This window comes from Dicentrarchus labrax, unplaced genomic scaffold (assembly GCF_905237075.1).
Source record: "Dicentrarchus labrax unplaced genomic scaffold, dlabrax2021, whole genome shotgun sequence".
Taxonomy (NCBI): domain Eukaryota; kingdom Metazoa; phylum Chordata; class Actinopteri; family Moronidae; genus Dicentrarchus; species Dicentrarchus labrax.
In genome coordinates, this window is record NW_026136720.1 from 17,844,997 (window position 1) to 17,865,051 (window position 20,055).

The window sequence follows — 20,055 nt, forward strand, 5'->3', positions numbered from 1 at the left end:
ATAGACTCACTTTAATGTGACTTTTTTTTATGTTTCAAAACGTTTGTTTGGTCTGCAGTGTTGACTTGCTGCTTTGAAGCTCCGGAACAATATACTTAATAAATCCAAAGCCAGTTTGTCGCTTCTTTGTGAGACGTATATCTGAGGTCACACAAAGGTCTGTCTCAAACATCTCTTTGATGTCCTTTGAGAAGCATACCTGCATACTGGGGAAGCATTCTGTAAAGCTCGCTGATCAGCCTGATTTCTGTCTCCGGCAGACCTCAAAGAACAGTGCCAGGCCTCAGCGATTTCACACAGTCAGAAAATCTGCGCATTATACAGCGAGTATCAAATTTCCCGAAAACTTCCAGATGTATTTGTGTTGTTCGTGTCTCACTGCAGTCGTGTGTTATCATTACAGAGTGTGTGGTTGAATGTGAAGGGTCAAGTCCTTGCGTTTGGAAAGAGAACAAAAAGCTCCATAGGAAATCTGACCTTCAGATAAAAAAAAATGCTTTTCTTAAAATCTTACAAAGCATGAAAATAGAACCTGCTGTTAAAGTGATTATAGTCACTGTTAACTGCTACAGCTGAAGAAACCTGATTCTGTTTTTGTGCAAAAGACCTTTAGCCCTTTTATCAGAAACGGTGCTTAGTGATTTCATAGTAGTGTTGACTGAGCCTCAAAAGACTTTAAAGGGTCAGTTCACCCAAATTACAAGACATATTTTATCACTTACACTTAGTGATGTCTAGCCAAATTTTATTTGATCTGCTCACAGCAGTGAAAAATTACATTTGAAACCTCCAACAACAATTCAAAAACAGTGTCCCTTTTACTCTGGATAATTAACTACTTTATAGGCCCTATGAAAACTGTTGACAGACTGATCTGTGGATCATCCAGTGAAACAGGAACACAGTTTCTGAAAACAGATGTTGCTGATTAATTTAAAACAAAAGCATTTTCAATGCTGTATGCCTCCAAACAAAATGTAATTCTCCTCCATTGTATTAGGGTGAAGGAAGATACATATATCAGAGAAACATAGGCAAATAAAAATGTGTATATGTGTATAGCTAGATAGCTCTAGACATATATTTTATTGTAATTTGAATGAACCAACCATAACAGTAATTTAAAATATTACATTGAAACTATGTGTGCACTGCATTACAAACAACCAGTAAAAAGAGGAAAATAATTCTTGTGTCGTTGGCTCAATGGGCAGTCCACACCCCCTCAGCTCCTTAACATGTTGCCCATTACACCCCCAGTCAGAGGTGACTGAGAGGCCTGGGTAGCTGTGGAATAACTCAAACAGTGGGTGCTGAGGTTTCAAAGTGTCACATGCATGGATATTAAGATATAAAACATGTCTTTATGCTCTAGTTGAGGATTTCATGGTTGCTGGTGGTATGTGGAGGAAGATGATTGCTTCCAGACAGCTGCAGCGAGGGAGAGTGTGAGAGGGGAGGAGGACACCCTCAAAGAGTGGAGAGTGGCAGGAGTCTTGTGGAGGCAAACATGGGTCTTCAGGGACCTTTTGGGATTTAACAGTTACATGGAGGAGGGATTTGTAAGATTTTTACTGAGGAAATTGAGAAATCTTTGCAAATATCTTATTTTTTGTGGGTGATCAGGAAACACTGTTCTGCGACTGGGTTACCGAAAAGAGCACATTCACAGACTACAGATGAAGTTAGCGACTAGTTGGTGAACATATTGGAGTATTTAGTGGCTAAAGAGACAGATATTTCCTGTAGGAGTGGGTGAAGGCCAAATCAGAGCTAAAAGAAGGTTGAATATTTCTCATTCATCCGCTGGGCATGAACACAACTCTAGATGAATGCTAATGTTGCTACAAATCCACTGGATGTGTAAATAGGCATTAACTGCATTAACAAGTTAGCAACCTTCATTTAAAAACTGATAATATGGCATTGTTGTACTTACAGATGTTTCCCATGGTACTGCAGTTTTAAGATGCAAACAATGCAAACTCTTTGTGTTTTTAACACACAGTATGCTTGTTCCTCAGGGTAATCTGACAAAGCATGACAAAGAGCCTCCTCCTTTCAGTCTGCTCTGTGACTTATGATAAATTTGGTTTAGAATACTTTTCTCCCTGTGGGAGCTCAACATGACTTTGAGCCAAAGCTGTGTTGCGGCTGTATGTGTCTCCTCTTGGTAGCAGGTATCATGGCTGTGCGGTTGGCTCCATGATGACTGCGACCTCACCCCCCTATAGCGACTCCTCTATGCGTGGCCTTTGCCCTCCCAGTGTCTGATTGCACTAGTACAGTGGTACAGAAACCTGCTGTGCTTCAGGATGTGTGTCATGCTTTCATCTGTATGGGAGGCCGAGCTCGGCTCAATCAGCTGCAACTCTGGACCTCTGTGCTTTTGTTATTTGCATGAACAAGCTTTTGTGTGCAATGCCACACAATTCTCTTGAAACATGCTGGTCAGGGTGTGATCTAATGAAAAGCGTCAAAAGAACTTGGTCAGCCTAAAGCTGCTCTGTAGATTACACTACACTGCTATTTCACACATACATTTTGTCTGAGTATTTTAAACATGGCATCCTAAATGTCACGTGCACCACATAAACAGTTTTACAAATCCAGCCTGTGGTGTTTAGTTGACACTTAAGGAAATGACACATTACTCTTGAACAAGAATAAACTGAGTGGTGATTGGACAGGTGCTCTTTGTGTACATGTCCTACATCTGCAACCTCTGGGAAGTATTTGTGCTTGTGTCTCAGCTGCTAGCAGTACTCCTAGTATGGTCCCAGAGAGACCCAGGCTATTTTGTGAGCCAGAAGAGATGAGGAAAAGAGCAAACACACCTCCCTCCACCTGTTGGCCTTCCAGCTGGGGCATCCCCGCGTCCGACAGGCCTTCCGCGTCCGCGGCCGAGGCAGATGACTGCAGTGCTCCTCTTCTATTTTGGTTTGGTTCTGATAAACACAGGCTATCTCCCGCTGCTTGGTCCCCCGACCGCAACTCACTGAACACTGGAGAGGGAAAGGGAGAGAAGGGGGGATGGGTGTCGGGTGGAGAATGAGAGAAAAGCAGGGCATATAAGCAAAGTCCTGTTGAAGATCATAGCTATCTACTGATAGTGGTTACAAAAACGTATTATTACAAAAATATAAACACTAAAGTTTTGTATTGTAAGTATTGTGCTGTAATGAGTTTGAAGCTAATATTTTGTGTAATTTTCAATGTAATGCTTGAAACATTGTATTTGCTAGAAAGCAGTTCCAATGAAATTAGTTGATAGCGAGCTTCAGGAATTATCCAGAGTAACCAGGACATTGTTTCTGTAAAGACATGTCGCTGTTGAATATTTAAATAAAGTTCTATTTGCCTCCAGAGAATGTGGACACAAAAGGGAATCAACCGAGCCATAGACATAAACATTGGTGTATGACAAAATGTTTCTCTTGGTACAACATATACAGCATTTAGACTTTAGATTTAGCACCCGGTGCACCCATCAGCTTCCTTCTTGTATTTCATGGCCAAGTGAACACACTGCAAACAACTTTAACCAAACAACTTAAATGGATTTTGCCAAAACCTTTTGTCAAACAGTCACACACTGATGGAATGCAGCCAACTATTTAACCTGTAAACAGAGGAATTACTTCTAGAGCCGCTGTGAACGGCAGAGGCCGAGGCAAGAGGAAGAAAAGATGCAGAGGGAAACATGGATGCATGTGCATGGCGAGACAATCATCTGGTACGAATAAGGAACCTAGAAGTAGTTCAGGAAAGCTAAAGAGACGGCAAAGAAGAAGAGAAAAAAAAACCATGATGAATAAAAACCAGACACCCTGATGACAGCTCTGAAAAAGGCCTTTGCCTGAGATTGTAGATGAAAATATTCTCGAGTCTTCGGTCCCCATGAGGCCAGACAGCAATTAGGGTGTCCGCTATTTCTGCTTGACGAGTGAGCGCCCCCATACAAAGCCACTCCAAAAATGGGGTGCTGGAATCGAATACACAAGACGAGGAGAGTTACATTTTGTCTTAGCATATTTTCCAGTCCAGATAATAAACATAATATTGCATTGTCCTCTAATTATGATCTCAGAATGTTGCATAACACCAAACACATGATTTTTTCCCCTATGTCCTCATAGTACTGATCATACTACAGATGATGGAAAGAAAGATCCTAAATTTGCAAATGTCTTGAGGATTTTATCTTTTCTTTCCTCAGTTTCTAGAAGCTAAAAGGTCATTTTCCTGTTAAAAATATCTACTCTACAGAGTTTGAGTATCTATTTGAACCCTTCAAACAAAGCCACCTCCAGCCTTTTCTTTATAAGTGTGGTGCAGGGCTGTGGTTGACACTGCACACACATGCATCATACACATTGTAATTACTGAGGCATTTTAAACACAGGGCTGGCTCAGCTGACGGAGAACATCAAAGCCGAGGCCAGAGCTGAGTGACTAGTCCCTGAGCAGATTCACATACCCGCTGCACCCTCACTCAAATATGATAACAGAACTCCCTCTACCTCAGACAAGAGCAGAGACAGGCAAACATGTTGGAGTGGGGGGGGGTGATGAGGCAGAGGGCTAGCCCCTCCTTACTGCTGTAAAAGCAGGAGGAAAGAAGAAAGGAAATCGCAGCCATACGGGCTATGCTCCCCCAGCTGAACTGTATCTGCATTTGAACGGTGGGAGAAAAGACGCTATATGGCGATGTGCTCCTCCCTCTACCCTGCCAACCTCATCTGTCAGCCATTAGTTAATCAGGGCTGGTAACACAGAGCACGGAGAGCTGGCACAGCTCGTGGGACCAGAGGATAGCTTCACCTCTGAGAGCAAAAAGAGGGCAAGGACTCAGGGACCTCTGTTTCACCGATCTACAGCTGGGCTGCTTCACTCACCAGCACCCACTCAGGTAAGACCGTTCCACTTATCACTTACTTTCAGCCGCTATGACAAGTTAATGTCTAGCTGCTTAAAAAATAGTGGTGCCTGTGTAATGAGAAATTTGTCAAATTTTAAATGGATGTTTGCATGTTCTTTGAAAGTTGGTGCCTGGTTATTAAACAAGCACACTTTGTAATATGATAGTATTTTGTGCTTTTTGGATATATTGAAAAAAAATCTCAGGGTCACTTTAGCATGAAGGAGAAGAACAACTCCTTGAGAAAAACACATAAATCAATGGCTCTCATGGGAAATGAAAGACTCTTGAGACAGATTTGCCCTCCCACGTTGTCTCAGCAATTAATTTCACATGATTAGGTGGGTTAAATCTGGTATTATCCGGAGAAGTTCATCTGGGCATAATGTGGATTACTATAAAATGGAATGACTCACCCACTTTAGATTTAGCACAAAGTTGAAAATCAGCCAAGTAAAACAGCTTTTGTGAAACAAGTTTTTTTTTTCCAAGCAGAACAGAACTTCTGCAGAGACAGACATAATTGATACTTAAAGCCATACGTAGTGAACAGGCAGCTCTTAATTATTCAACTTAATGGCTCCAAAGCGGCATTCTCGATTTAATAGTGTTTCACAGTTCTGGAACAAATCACATAATTGAGTGCTAAACCAGAACCAGCTAATTCATGCCTTTTCTGCATGCTATAAAACCATAAAATAGCCTGAGGAGTTCTGAACACAGATGTCTGATTTTGATTAAATTAACAAAATATGATTTCATACAGACAGATTTCTTGCAGATACCTTCTAACAGCATAATCAGACTGACATTAGATACTTTTTTTCTGACTGGCAGGAGGCAGCTTCAAGATGACCACACCCACTGCTTTACTGTGAACAGGTAAGTCAATAGGACATATGGAAACTTTTAGGCATCCAAGTGAAACTTGACTGGAGTTTAAATATCTGTCACTCAGCCGATATGGCAATTTAAAGCAGCCAATACTGTACAGTGCCTCACTGAGAGACGGTCAATTCCAGGAAACCAACTCACGCTTTTGGCTCAGATTAAAACTGCTTTGTGTGTAAAGGTGCATTTATTTGATCACTGATCACCAAAGCCTCAAGCAGTGTATGAAAACATTTATTACTTATGAATAAGAACTATAATTACTCTGTAAAGGCTTTTTGTTTGGCGATAAAAGAAGAATTCAGTGTTTTGAAAACAAACAATGGTTTATGCTGGGGCTTCGAAATCAAAAATACCCTCATAAACATCATAATTGAGTTTTGATCATTTTTCCAGATTGCGATAAATATATCTGTTTAACATTATTGTTGTACATGCTGGTTTATTCCTAAATTTTATCTTGTTTCTTCACTTCTAGGATGATGTCCTGCAAAATAATGACACAAACTATATTATGAAACAAATAACTACTAGGACTACAGCATAGTAATATGTTTATAAGAAATTATGCATTATTAAGTGTAAAGGAAAGGCTGCTAAAAGGCAATTTAGACCACAAATGATTTTTTGTTTCCTATATTTAGTTGTTCTAAGTGAGACCATATCTTAAAATATGGGAGCCAAGGTTGAATTCCAATCACATTGCAGCACGTTTGCAATGCAAGAAGATGGTAATACCAAGCATATGGTAACTGTAGTTACAGTTAGACTCTTCAAAGGAGTTCAGTGTTGACCTGGAGCAAGAACAAACTTGCAAGTGTAGACTGTGAAGGGAGTGTAGAATTATACCCTGGGCTACATGTTGTCAAGGCTGTGAGATACAGAACCCTCAAGCAAAGGTAACTGCTCTATTGAGTCAACCATGCTCACGCAAAATTTTAAATTATCTGCACACCAAATCAGGCAAGGAGCAATAATAGTTGGGAACTGAATGTACTTTAAAGTAGTGTCATGTCTTTTGTTGCAGTCTTATCAGTATCACCATGTTCTCTGCAAATCAGAGAAAGCAGACAAGAGGGAGGAAGATGAAAGGTCACAGAACATTCAGGCTGCTTCTCTGTTCATGGTCTTGTTTTGCAGGGAGCTTTCAAAGACAGAAGTCAAAACAACACATGCTGTCAACATGGGAACAGCTGGTAAGATCGGCGTCATGGGGCAGAGGAATGTCAAGAGTCATAGACCTTTTATCCATCAGGCCAAAATAGCCACCCAGACTTGTTTTAAAACCACATACAGGAGCAGTGGGAAATCCTAACATTTATATATCCAACCTATCGAATGCTAATCTTTACTAACTTTATCCATGAACCATAGAAATCATGCAAATAACAAAGTATATGCAAATATAATCACACGCAAAATATAGATGTCTTTGCTCACAGTGCAGTATGGATTTGACATGTTGACTTTGCCATATTATTCATCCCAGGATGGGACTGATTGTAAGATGTGGAAATTTTACCTGTTCCTATTTCTGTCAGTGCAATTCCTGACAGACTTCTGGTTGGCTAAAACTATATGGCATATTCTGCACTCCATGCCAAAAGTATTATTTTACCATCTTTTAAGAGTTAAATAAACAACCGGTTGAGTAGACATATACAGTTTCTTCAACACGGTTTCCTTTTTAAGTCAACACTACTCAGAAAAGATACACCAAGCAACCATAAGTCAAAACGAAATGACAAAACAGATGAGTTTTTCCGTCTGTCTAAACATTCCAATGAGCGCTTTTTCCATTGCTATGTTACACTGAAACATCCAGCTCAAAGCAGTATTCCTCTGCAGATAGAGAAAGTGAGGAATAACTATAGAAAAGATAGGAAAAAAAGCTTATTCTTGATTCACTTGAAGAATACAAACAGCAGACCAGCCGTAAAGTTATAAAGTAGTGACCTTTGACACAACACATTCAAGTCTAACTCCCTCTTCCTGCTTAATGTTACACATCTGCTTTTCAAATCTGTCATAGCAACCAGCCTGCCACAGCTTGCATACAGGGAAGTATGGAAAAGCTCAAAGAAGTGGAAGATCCTGACCTTGCATTTATTTAAAAAAGACAAAAATATCAAGCAAGCATTACAAGAAAATGAGATATAGCATAGTTAATTATACATTGTTTTTGTAATGGAAAAAATGGAAATGGAGGATGGAAATGTCCCTATTTATTTTATATATTAATGATATGGCAGTATTATAGAGCTGATATGTGGTATTTAAGTGCAAGTGCAGTGTTTCAGTTTTTCAAATGTGATGATTTGCTGCTTTTCTTTGTCTTTCATAATAGTAAATGTATAACTATTGTCACTATTTTACAGTTTGTTATAGACAAAACAATTAATTGATTAATCAGGAAGATCATTCATTATCATTACAGCCGTAAAACATGCAAAATACTCAAAGGTGGATTTCTCTTTTGAATGTTGGTATCTTTTAGTAGCCAGTGGAGAAGGGGTTGAAGATATAACTTCGATGAATAGTGCATCAGGTACTGACTGACATACAGGAATTTCCTCACATCTGTGGACCAGTGGCCCTGCCAACCTATAATGATGAACCATGAGAAACCGACCTGACAAGTCACTAACTTGCGTGGAAAGTAAAGCCCACATACTCAAATAGTATTATAGGAGTAGAGCTAAATCTCTAACCCTTTTGCCGGAGTTGAAATGAAGCACTATAAGCTCACCATTACTTAAAATGGGCTCCAACTCCCAATCTATCATTGTTTATCCCATAAGAGGGTAAAAAGCTCTCTGACAGATATGTCAAGACCCACAAACTCCATTTCACTCCATCAACTTGATAGCATCGACAGGCTCCAACAGCACCAGGCCCCATCAAGTCTGACGTGGTAGCCTCATGTGAGAGGAATATACATTTAAGTGGAGTCTAAGAAGCAACTCCTAGAGACTTAAAACCAATTTATAATACTTGACCGACAAGTTGAGGAAAAGCAGGCGCTCTCTACCTGTGTCAAAGTGAGGCCACATTCCCTATCTTTCAATGAGCCTGGAGTAGACCAACTTAAATGCTTCCAGACTTTCACACCCTGTCTCCTCTCATTTCATCTCACTGCATCTGCTCCCAACGCAGATCGCCCACAAAATAAAAATACACTTACTAGATGGGCTCCTCTCTTAATTTCACCCAATGTCCTGCACAAACTCACTATGGTTTTGAGTCAACTCTTATTCCTTCAGATGGGGCTTGAGTCCTACAGGGACAGCATTAATATCGTCATTTAACTGCTCTCTAAGCCACAATAAATTGTGAGGAGATTTATGCCAGTGCTGGCAAAGAAAATCTATATTACAGTGTGCAATATGTTAAACTTCATGTTATCCAACTGGTTGACCTACAAGAGATTTCCATTCCTAGTGCCAAAGCCATGCTCTAATCCAAATATTTTGAATCTTCAGATAACATCTCACAGCATCTGGTTCTCTGCCTTCAAAGTCCTAATGGTTTGCCAAAATCTGTAGGCCATAGTGCTTGACTTTTAACCAGCAAATCATCAACTTAATTATTTTGCTTTCTCTCAAAGGCCGAAATGAAACATTATCTCCTGACTCAGATTCAAATTAAAGCAATGACAAGAACCATGCTCGTGAGGACCTGGGGAGACCTTCCAGCCACCGCTTCAATTGCTCACACTCGACTGGCAAATGAGCAGGATCAGGAAACACAAGCCCAATGATGTCACGACCAACTGACCCCAGGGTGACAGGTTTGGAGAATGCTCTTGCCCACTGCCCCAGGCCAAAGTCAAGTATGTCAATGTTGTGCATGTGGATTTCATTTGAAGCAGCATGATTAGTTCACAGACGCCCAACTGCAATCCCCCTCCATGGGAAACCCACTCTTGACAGGAAACGGTATGTTTTTGTTAGCAACAAACAGGCATAAATTACTAAAATGGTGCCTTGGTCGCCAATTTATCACACACAGACATATTGTTGCTGTTTGCACACATTTGACATCGACATTACTTTTGAGGTAATTACCATTAGTTAATGATATTTACATTCCTGACAGTTTATGTTGAACTATGTGACTGCAATCCTGAATTTGTGCAATAAATTTGATAATTTCTTTGTGTCTTTTCTTTTTTATATATGACAAATGTGTTTTTGATTACCTGTATTTGGAAAATGAATATAGGTTAGACAATTATTTATTTGTTTGAAGTGGTTCCTAAAGTGATTACAGCAGGATTAGAAATGGTTCAGGGTTAAAAAAAAAATAAAGTAAATTGTTTTTGGACATTATTGTCCTGTAATTGAATGTCAACATAAAAGATGACTCTTCATGATCGAATGTATACCAAGATCCACACTTGTGAATATTGTCAAGATGGTATACCATCATTAATAAAGTCATTTCTCTGGTAACAAGTCTGTGATGAAATATTGAAGAAATGGCTTAACTAAAATGGCTTTCAAATCTGTGGGATAATAAATGTATTAACTACATTCCCAAGAAAGGTTTTAACAGTAAATAATAATATGTGATATTTTGGGAGAATGTGTTCGATATAATTTCATAAGAATATATTTGATAAATAAATCAAAAATAAATAATAAAAAAAAGAGCTACTGCTGCAAACGATGCGATTCATATTGTTGGTGACAAATGTCTTTAATTTGCATAGGAAAATATTTTGGTACTATATGATACCCTCTGAAGCCATAAGAAATATTTTGACATTTTTATGTAATACAAGAACCCCCAGACCATTTTATCCCCCCTGTAGCTAGCCATTTAAAAGAGCATCAGCCCTAAACATTTGCCATTTCACTGGGACAGTATTTAATATTTGGATGCATGAAATGATAAAAAAAAGAAGGCTTCCTGGGATATATGATGCAAGTCATGTGTGAAGGTAATTTGATAACTAATGTTCATCTTTAATTTATGTTTAATCATTTTGGTCAACACTTACTGCTTGCAGGCTACACTGCTGATTTATATAGAGCTATATTAAATGAATTCTTCACTGGAGTTGGTTAATTAGGTAAGTTTAGGTACTAGGTTTATGTAGAATCCAGTAATGTGGTCTATTTTGAGTTAAAGCCGATGGTAAGGCATTTACTTGAATTACTAGATTATTTAGAAATACTGCCTGATATTACTTCTTACACTACTAGGTGTTTTACAAAGCTATTTTAACATATTTCCTTCAAAGGACCTCTCCTAAAGAAAGCAGGAAAATATCAAATACATAATTCAAGCAGCAGTTTTCTGTAAATACTGGCTTTACAGGGCTTGCTTTTGGATCTCCTCAACTAAACAACCTTTGCCAGCATGAATTAATACCAATTATTGTTGTAGTAAAAGTAATACCTCGGCGGACTCCTGCCAAATGCATTACAGAGAGCTCCATTAATGCAATGGTAAACAGATGTGCCACCCAGCGCCAAAGTTTGATTTGGACTGTGTATGTGTTCTCCAGGGAGAATAAAAATAAAACGTTAAATCGCATAAATGGAAAAGGCCTGCAGTGTTTTTGCGCTACATTATGCAGAGGTATGTAAAATAGTACAGATACTATGGAAACATATTTTAGCTATGCTTCTAAAGACTTAATTATATTAAAGATTACTGCAAAAGGCTGCTAAACAGACTGAAGTCAATTGAGGGTCAATTACCAAAATACCACATAATGACCTACAAGTTAAGTCTTTTCTAAGAACGTAAGAAATTCACCTACACACTATATACTGCATAAACATATTGTACATGTAATGCATGTTAGTGTAGTATGAAGCTTCTGTATATGAAAGAATAACTGCTGTGTCTAAACAAAAGTTGTTCCCCTGTTTAACCAATAAACTATGTATGCCAAGTTTTATTCTTTGCAGTGTCTTATTTTGTTTTTATCTTTGTATTTTTGCTGTTGCCTAGCGTGATGTCTGTAGGATTTATACATAACATAAATTGTGCTCTTCCTTTAGTGTAAAAAGTAACTACTGAAGTTGTTAAAGGTACAGTCCTGTACTTTCTTTGTCAGTAAAATATTGCATTGAGAAACAACACAAATTTCACAGTTATGTTTCTTTAATAATCTTTACAATGGGCAAAAGCTAATTCAACATGTTTATGTATTTTTGCACGTGACTGAAATAAATAGCAAAAAGAACAACAACGAACCAAAATATGCAAAATAAAGTAGAGTTGCTCCCTTGAGTTTGACAACTTTGCACCACAGGGTTAAAAAAGAAATGAAGGAGTGGGAGTGAAACTGCCATTGCTGAGGAGTCTTGGTTGTAGTGGAAGCCTTGGTTGACAATGACACACACACACACACACACACACACACACACACACACACCTGCACACACACACACGCACACGCACACAGCAAAGAAACAAAGAAGGAGACTGCAGACATCCTCACTGAGAGGACAACAACATAAATACAGACCCAACTGCAACACTTCACCTGAAATATGTGTCATGATTCTTTTATGTTGCCTTAATCAGAATATAATTCAGGGTACTAACATGTCACATTTTAACACTGGTCACAAATTCAAAGGAGCCTTAAGACTCAGAGTTCAACACATAATCAGACTGTGTATACTGGATCCTGCATTAAACGAGAGCTGTAAGTTTCCCAGGATACGTTACTAAGCTCTTAAACTCTGAACTGGCCTTAAAGAGTAACCTTATACCAGGCTGAATAGCACTATTCCATTGCCCCCTCTAGTTAAAAGTTTCAAGTGTGTTTCACATCTCCATGTTGGGTGTGGTCAGACGTGTGCACCTGTAACCACACCACTCAGGGACGTCATGGTTTATTGACACACCCTGGTGTACACCTCTACATTACTACAGCAAGGTGAAGGGTTAAACTACTGAAGTTCAGCAAGATTTTCAGCTGGTGTTTTGTTGCTCTTTAAGGCTACAACAAGCAAAGCCATAAGAGCGGCTTCTTTTGACCATATGGTTAAGCTGAAATCTGATCTATAGGCTTTACACTGGTTGACTAGCCAGAAAGATTCAGATGTATATGATGCTGTGATGCTGTAACCTATCAAGAATGAATAGTTTCTAGCTATTCTGTCCCAGTAGCGTAATACAACAGTGCCAAAGCCATTCAGTGTTGCCTATATAGTTGCCCTTGGAGTAGCATGTTTTATTGCTGATCAGGTTACGTGACCTCAGACAATGACTTAAGTGGCAAGTCAGTATTAAGTTTTATACTGTACAAGGGCCCAACTAGTAGTGTTCAAGTGACATGTGTGTATAATGACAAATAATTCAAGTAAAGTGTTACATCAATCTAAACTGTAACAAAACATTAAAGCTGCAACAATTAATAATCTATTGTAAACAAATAAATAAGTTTAATTTGAAAAAAAAGAAATAATCCTTCAGAAATACAAAAACTGGCCAAAGGAATAAAAAGACACAGCAACAAATGACTATAACTTTATAAGGAGGAGGTATTTGTGTGCTTTAGTTTGCTTTATGGACAATGTAGAAAGCAGAAAAGGAACGACTCAATGATAACCTCAAATTCACTGCAGTGACAGTTTTATGTTCGGTAAGCTGCACTAATGCTGCCTACCATTAACAGAATAAATAAATTCATACTAAGCCTGGAGATATGATAAAACTTTGTCTTCATGATACCGACAATGATCCATTATATATTGTAAAATTTAATAGCACCATATCATAATGACAAATAACCCAAAATATCACAATAGCACGATAAATTGCATTTTAAAGTTGCCGTTTTTGTTCATGTGGCTGCAGAGAAACTGGATTAAACCTCAGACTGACTTCCTTTCACCTGATATGACGTTAGGATTAAATCCAAAGTGCTCAACATTTCCATCTACACATAAGATGATTCATATTGACATACCATTGTTTTTGTGATATGCCTGTACTCAATGGCTTGATTGTATATAAAGTAAGAACTGGGTGAAGAAAGATGTACGAATGTGTAATTACATTGTAGTTTATCAGCATTTATGCCTGTTTTCCTATGTGAAATAGATTACATCATATATTGGGCAATATACTTTTTATTAAAACATAAAATAACTGTTTATATATATATTTTAAAACTCTTTCCTATTATGCTTATTTTCCAATCACTCTGCATTTTAAGGCACTTACTTTTAATTTAGTTTTTGGATATTGTTTTTAAGATGAATTTTTTGTTCAATAGTTTTCTTGCTACGGTGACGATGTAGATGATTCAAAATATTTCATTCTAACAGAGATGAAGCCTCACTAAATTGTATTTCAACTAAAGTAAAACACACAATCAAAAATACGAATGAAACATGTTTTGAAAATATTTTCCTCTGTACAAACTGTATTTACTCATAGAGAGATACGAGAGTCTGACCAAGAGCACCAGCAAAAATATTAAATATAATATTCAGTAACGAAAACTAACTACTTGAAAAACAAAATCATACTGTACAAAGATACATATACAAAATACACTGACAGTCATTTGTTGCTGTTCAATAAAGGTCATAATATTACCTCTTATACACAAATATACACTTGTGTATTTCGGATACAGGGTGAAGACAGCAATAACAACAAAGAACATTTACTTCACGCCTCATATATGAAATAAATATTTTCTAGAGTTATGCCTCTACAAATATATGGCATTGTTGGACAACACTGTCCTGATTTATAGGTTTTAATTTGAAGCCTTGGCTCAAAATGGGATCCATGTGTTTTTAATGATCCCTTAAGTGGAGCAGCGTTGTGTTTTTTGTGTATTTTTTCTTTTTTTTTTATCCTAATCAGCACCATGCCACTGCAGGGCCCATCTGGGTGGGCTGTAGTTGGCTAGCCAACAGTGGCGCGAGATACCCAGTGTTCACTTCAGAATCTCCTAGTTTTAGGCTAAAAGACACTCAGTACACAGGAGGTCTGAAGTCATTTTAGCACACACTCTACTCACAGTGACGCGCCCTCAGTTAGGAAGATATGTGTTGGAGGAAAACGAGTTAGTACTATCGTACCGGCTTCCATGGTCGACGGTGCCAGGAGGCAGAGCCTGGGCAGGACTGCAGGTTGCATTGCTCCATGTCGGGCGGCTTGTCCAGGACGTCGCAGTTGTAGTCGTTGAGTCTCTGGCCACTGGGCCTTTGACAAACCACCAGGCGAGTCCTCCGTCCTCCACCGCAGGTCTGGGTGCACTGCAGTTAGCGAGCAAAAAATTATGTTTAATAACGTTATATAATCAAACTGTTCATAATGTGTGTGTTAATAAGTGTGTCTCATAATGTGTATATTCAATTCAATTCAATTCAATTCAATTCAATTCAATTCAATTCAATTTTATTTGTATAGCTCCAATTCATAACAGAAGTTATCTCAGGACACTTTTCAAATAGAGCAGGTCTAGACCGAACTCTTTATAACATTATTTACAGTACCACCACGAGCAAGCACTTGGCGACAAGGGCAAGGAAAAACTGCCTGTTAAAAGGCAGAAACCTAGGACCTAGGTATATGTGTGTTTAAGTGTCTTTTGACCTTACTAATCAAACTATCTGTTCTTTCAGAGATGCGACAAATGCTTGTTTTTTTGTTTAAGTGATAAGAGAGAGAGACATACAGACAGCAGACATAACAGATGACAGGGATGAAAAACAGAAGCTGTGTGGGAAATGTAATATGGTTCACAACAAGTAACTGGTAGAGAATGACAAAAGCCGTGTTTCAAACTCAATTAACCTCACCTCTCCCCAGACACCATAGTTCCACAGAGGGCAGGGCCCAGAGTTACAGCTCTTAGACTCGGCAGGTTTGACCCTCTCGTCACAGTAGCTGTTGCTGCGTCCATCAGCATCCTGACAGACCACCACTCGCCTCTGGAACCCTCCTGCACAGGTACTGGAACACTGCAGAGCACACAGTGTGTGTCAGTGAGGACTACGAAATATGAAAGCAAGAAATATGCTAGAACTCACAAGCCTTAATTGGCTGGATTTTGTTGTTAATAATCTATTTATTTAAATGAAGCTTTAGTGAAGGTACAACATATACTTAATGCATAAAAGGCCAAGTGTGAGTAATTACACACCATCTCTTAGTTAAATGATCAGGATAGGTGGGATGGACATACATATTTTTATGTTTTGCCATGTATGTATTATTTTACTTTGCTGTAAAATATTCTAAACTCAAACCTCACTCAATTCAATTCAATTTTCAATTCAATTGTATATGTATAGCGCCAAATCATAACAGAAATATAGATCATACTCTAGACCAGTTCTACTAGTAAGAACTTTACTACTACTGTTTTACACTGCTGTTTGAATTTGTGACAAATAAAAATAATAATAAAAAAAGTAATAAAAAAAAAAAAAGCTCACTCTAGAATTCAAATACTCCAACACTAACCTGAAGGCATTTTTCAACACCTACAAAGTCTAAAAATATTTAAAAGCATCTGGCCCCACTGTTTTACACAGGTCTAATAAAACAGTGATCAAAGATTTTTACCGATTCCACTGATAATGCAGGCTTACATGTATGTACAAACATGCACACAAATACGTACACAACCTGTTTGGGTGAATTTACCAAGACCAAACCAAGCTGCACTGTTCGAAATAATCTTTCGAAGATGGAAAACATCAGTCCATGAAGGACAATCTTAAACACTGAACATCGCAGCCTTGAACAGAGCAGTAGGTGCACTCTGCATCCAATTAAATGACACATCCCCACTGTCAATGGGAGTACATACAGGGCTCTATATGTGAGGGAGGACAGCACAGAGTGAGCCTGAACAGCAGTGCTTCCAGTCAAGTTCATTATGTGAGACTGAACAGCGTACTAGGTTGAATGCCTCTGGTTTAGAAAATAACAATGTTCTTCTCGTGCCTTGCAGAAAGAGAAGCTTAAACCCCCACAAAAATTGTGTCTCCTCTAAAAAAGAGTTTCACAGTAAAATAATCAGGAGTAAAAGCCATCAGTTATCTGACTCTTGCTTTTTAGAAATGAAAAACACCAGCATTAGGTGCAAAATGTTGGCATTTTATTCTAAATTGACCACTTTTGCCAATTATCCTCTAGCAGGGAGCAAGTTCTCTCTTTAAAACAGCACACTGGGTTCTATTTTCACACAACACAAATGCAAACATCAGCACAACCCCAGGGTGAACTCTCACATATCATATAATGGCTACAGGGATTCAATCAATTAAAACTGAAGGCCCTCACACTACTAGTAAGAATCACCCCTTCCTTTAACTCAGGTATGTGCTACCTATTAATTAAGGTCTGGTTTGCACCTCCACCATGTCAAGCCAAAAATATCTCTTTGTACAAGTGTTGTGACAAGGTTGGTACATGAGGGCAATTTCATGGCGAAGTGATTGGCAAAAAAGCACAATGCTAACAAAACTACATACAGAAGACACAACCCCGACTGCATCAATGCACCTATCTTGGCACAAGCAGATTCCTCGCATGAAAATACAAAACACTATCAAATGCAAAAATATGCCCTTGAATCATTGTGCTAGACTTTGTCTGACAATTTGATTGAGGGTCAAGGACTTGAGGATAAGCCTGAATCGCTTCTACCAATTGGGTTTGTTCCTGTACAATAAAGATGGCTCTACCTTGAGGTAAGAGTTTTTCTTAGTACACAGCTATAGAGTCCTGAATGTCTATACATACACTGACAAACCATATATATATATATATATATATATATATATATATATATATATATATATACACTCTACAGTCCTTAGTGTGCATTGCAATCTGTCCCTTGGTGCTGTTTGTAAAGTCCTTTACCATGTATGGCCCTCTGCCCTGTGAAACGAAAATATCTGCTACCTCCTAGTTCACAAGAATGTGTTTACAGACAGACACACGCAGGCCTTCATGACAACACATTATATATACAGTACTATCTACCATTCTGGCCATACATAAAAAAAAAAACATGTAATTCTTCAGTGACATTATGAAAGTTAAGTTCTGCATGCCGATAAAGAATATTAATCAGGCTCCCTAAGAAGATCTTAACTGGTTTCCTTTACATGACAAGTAAATGATGCAAATTTCTGACTGGAATTTCTAAAATGAATCTACAACAAGACAAAATACTTCTGCACAGCTCTATTTCCCCAAAGATCACATGCTGAACATACTGCGCCCCAGGGTCCGGTCCTCCACTGGTTGTCTGCTGAGGGCACATTCCAGTTGCTGTGCCCAGGATGGCGTCCTGGATCCTGGGGATACCCGTATGGCTGGTCATTGATGCGCTGACGGTGGTAGATAGAGGAGCAGGGGGCAGTGGTACACTCTTGTTCTGTCACAGGCTTCTCATCTGGGTCACAGAAAGACTGGTCCACTGGCTGGTGGTAGTTAGAGCAGACCACCTGCCTGGTGATTCTTCCCATACCACAAGTCACTGAACACTGGGGGTAAGGGGGCAACCAAGGTGTTAAAAACATTTTAAGGAGAGGGATTGTCAAATTGAGTGCTATATCTCTCCCAGAGGCAGAAATCTCATTTAAAGTATAGATTAAACTACATGGTCTACATCATAGTGCGAACCCTGTACTAGATGAATGTGACATGATGATGTGATGTATTGATTTTATACTTTCTAAATGTCACAATATTTTGTTTGCGACCTTTCAGTTGCATTCCTATTTCCCAAGATTTATTCCATTTATTTCTCTAGTGACTTTTTTGTAGGAGATTTTCCAGGTTCTAAATCAACCCTCGTTTTGGGGAGTGTTGTTTTCATTGATTGCACCCATGTATTGCTTCATGATGTGGAGCCTTGTGATGTGAAGCCCCTTGAGTCTGTAACTGCGGCTACAACGGGAGTAGAGATCAACATAATGCGACATGAATTTAATGAGCTTTAGACTTTGTCGTCAGAGATATTTCATTTGGGCTTTAAGATTTATATGGACTTCATTTCACACAAGTACATGATTAAAAGATCGTGACTGTATCACCATAAATAATCCCTGGCTCCTTAACTGCCAGTTAACTGCCAATTCCACCTCTGGTCTTTTAATGACATCAAGTGTTTTGGTTCCCTTGCCATGCTGACACTCACAAATCAAGACTTAACAGTCCAAGATCACAGCAGAAACAAATGCCCATTTGATTTTTACATATTTGGGAAAATGAACTGAGTGATCTGGAGTGGAAAACATCTATATTGATTGGACACAGTGTTGGATGTTTTTACTCACAGGAGACCACTCCCCGGCACGCCATTGGCCACAGGGGCTGAAGCAGACGGAGGTCTCCGGGGGGCGGGGCAGGTGGGCACAGTGTGACTCGTCAGCCACCCCTCCCTGGGCATCTCTGCAGCTGACATAACGCTCCCGTTTCCCCTTGCCACAGGACACTGAGCACTGTAGAACATGTGGATACAAGCAGAGCTGAGATAAATATTTGTCTTAAGTGGAATTTAAAAAATGTTTGTATCATGTGGTTTACTATAACTGCATAATACCCTTCCCTGACTCAAAATTATCATGAGGTAGAGTGCTGCTGTTTAGAAAACGTACCACAAAATTGACTGGTTTTAAGTGCTGTGCAAGCTGTGCCATACAATTTTTTCAAATTGGCAGCCCAGAATGGTAATGAAAACATACTATATACTATACACTGTAAACAATATATATCATGTATCTACAGGTCTATAGTACCTGTAGTAGACATATAATTACCCAGATATTGTATAGTATAAAGTGATTCAAAGTTCCAAATAGCCGCCTGTTTTTCTTACAGAAAAATAATCTTTTCAAGAACAATTTGCATTAAACTATTGAACTGTTCTTTTATTTTTCTATTTTTCTCCTCCAGCTAACCAATAAACCTTGGTTATGTGTTTGCTTGTTTGATACTAACAAGTTTCTCTACACTGGGAAATATCTTATATTGTGAATTCTTTACCTAGTGTACCTGGTTTCTCTCTACTGTTGCTGGTGTCCTGAAATGACTCCTTGATCAACTTTCACCTGCTTATACTCAATAGCTGTACCCCCACCACCTCAATGGAACATCATAGTAAACATTTGTGAGGGGGTGAATACCTAATGCAATCAAAAGGCTCCAGCTCAAATAGGCATGTTAATATCCCTCTCATATCAATGACACTCTAAAGACGATGGCAGTTCCGTTGCTCGGGGGAATGT

The 20,055-nt window shown here is 38.7% G+C and overlaps 1 protein-coding gene and 1 long non-coding RNA gene across 4 annotated transcripts in view; one reads left to right on the top strand and one right to left on the bottom strand.

Annotated features, from left to right (window-relative positions):
* Positions 1 to 20,055, bottom strand: part of LOC127353282 (A disintegrin and metalloproteinase with thrombospondin motifs 20) — an 82,270-nt gene that overhangs the window by 10,469 nt on the left and 51,746 nt on the right. For both annotated transcript variants that reach the window (XM_051382398.1, XM_051382399.1), the window contains 5 exons: positions 19,105 to 19,269; positions 18,040 to 18,309; positions 15,604 to 15,765; positions 14,881 to 15,057; positions 2,838 to 3,005 (listed from right to left, as the gene is read on the bottom strand). In XM_051382398.1, the coding sequence (XP_051238358.1) occupies positions 2,838 to 3,005; positions 14,881 to 15,057; positions 15,604 to 15,765; positions 18,040 to 18,309; positions 19,105 to 19,269 (942 nt within the window). The remainder of the gene's footprint in view (positions 1 to 2,837; positions 3,006 to 14,880; positions 15,058 to 15,603; positions 15,766 to 18,039; positions 18,310 to 19,104; positions 19,270 to 20,055) is intronic.
* LOC127353298 (uncharacterized) lies at positions 4,491 to 11,726 on the top strand. 2 transcript variants are annotated; one of them, XR_007881267.1, is made up of 3 exons: positions 4,491 to 4,912; positions 5,759 to 5,803; positions 6,291 to 11,726. It is a non-coding gene; the product is annotated as an uncharacterized LOC127353298 (long non-coding RNA). The 2 variants fall into 2 exon arrangements; XR_007881268.1 differs by having other exon boundaries at positions 4,495 to 4,912; positions 6,953 to 11,726.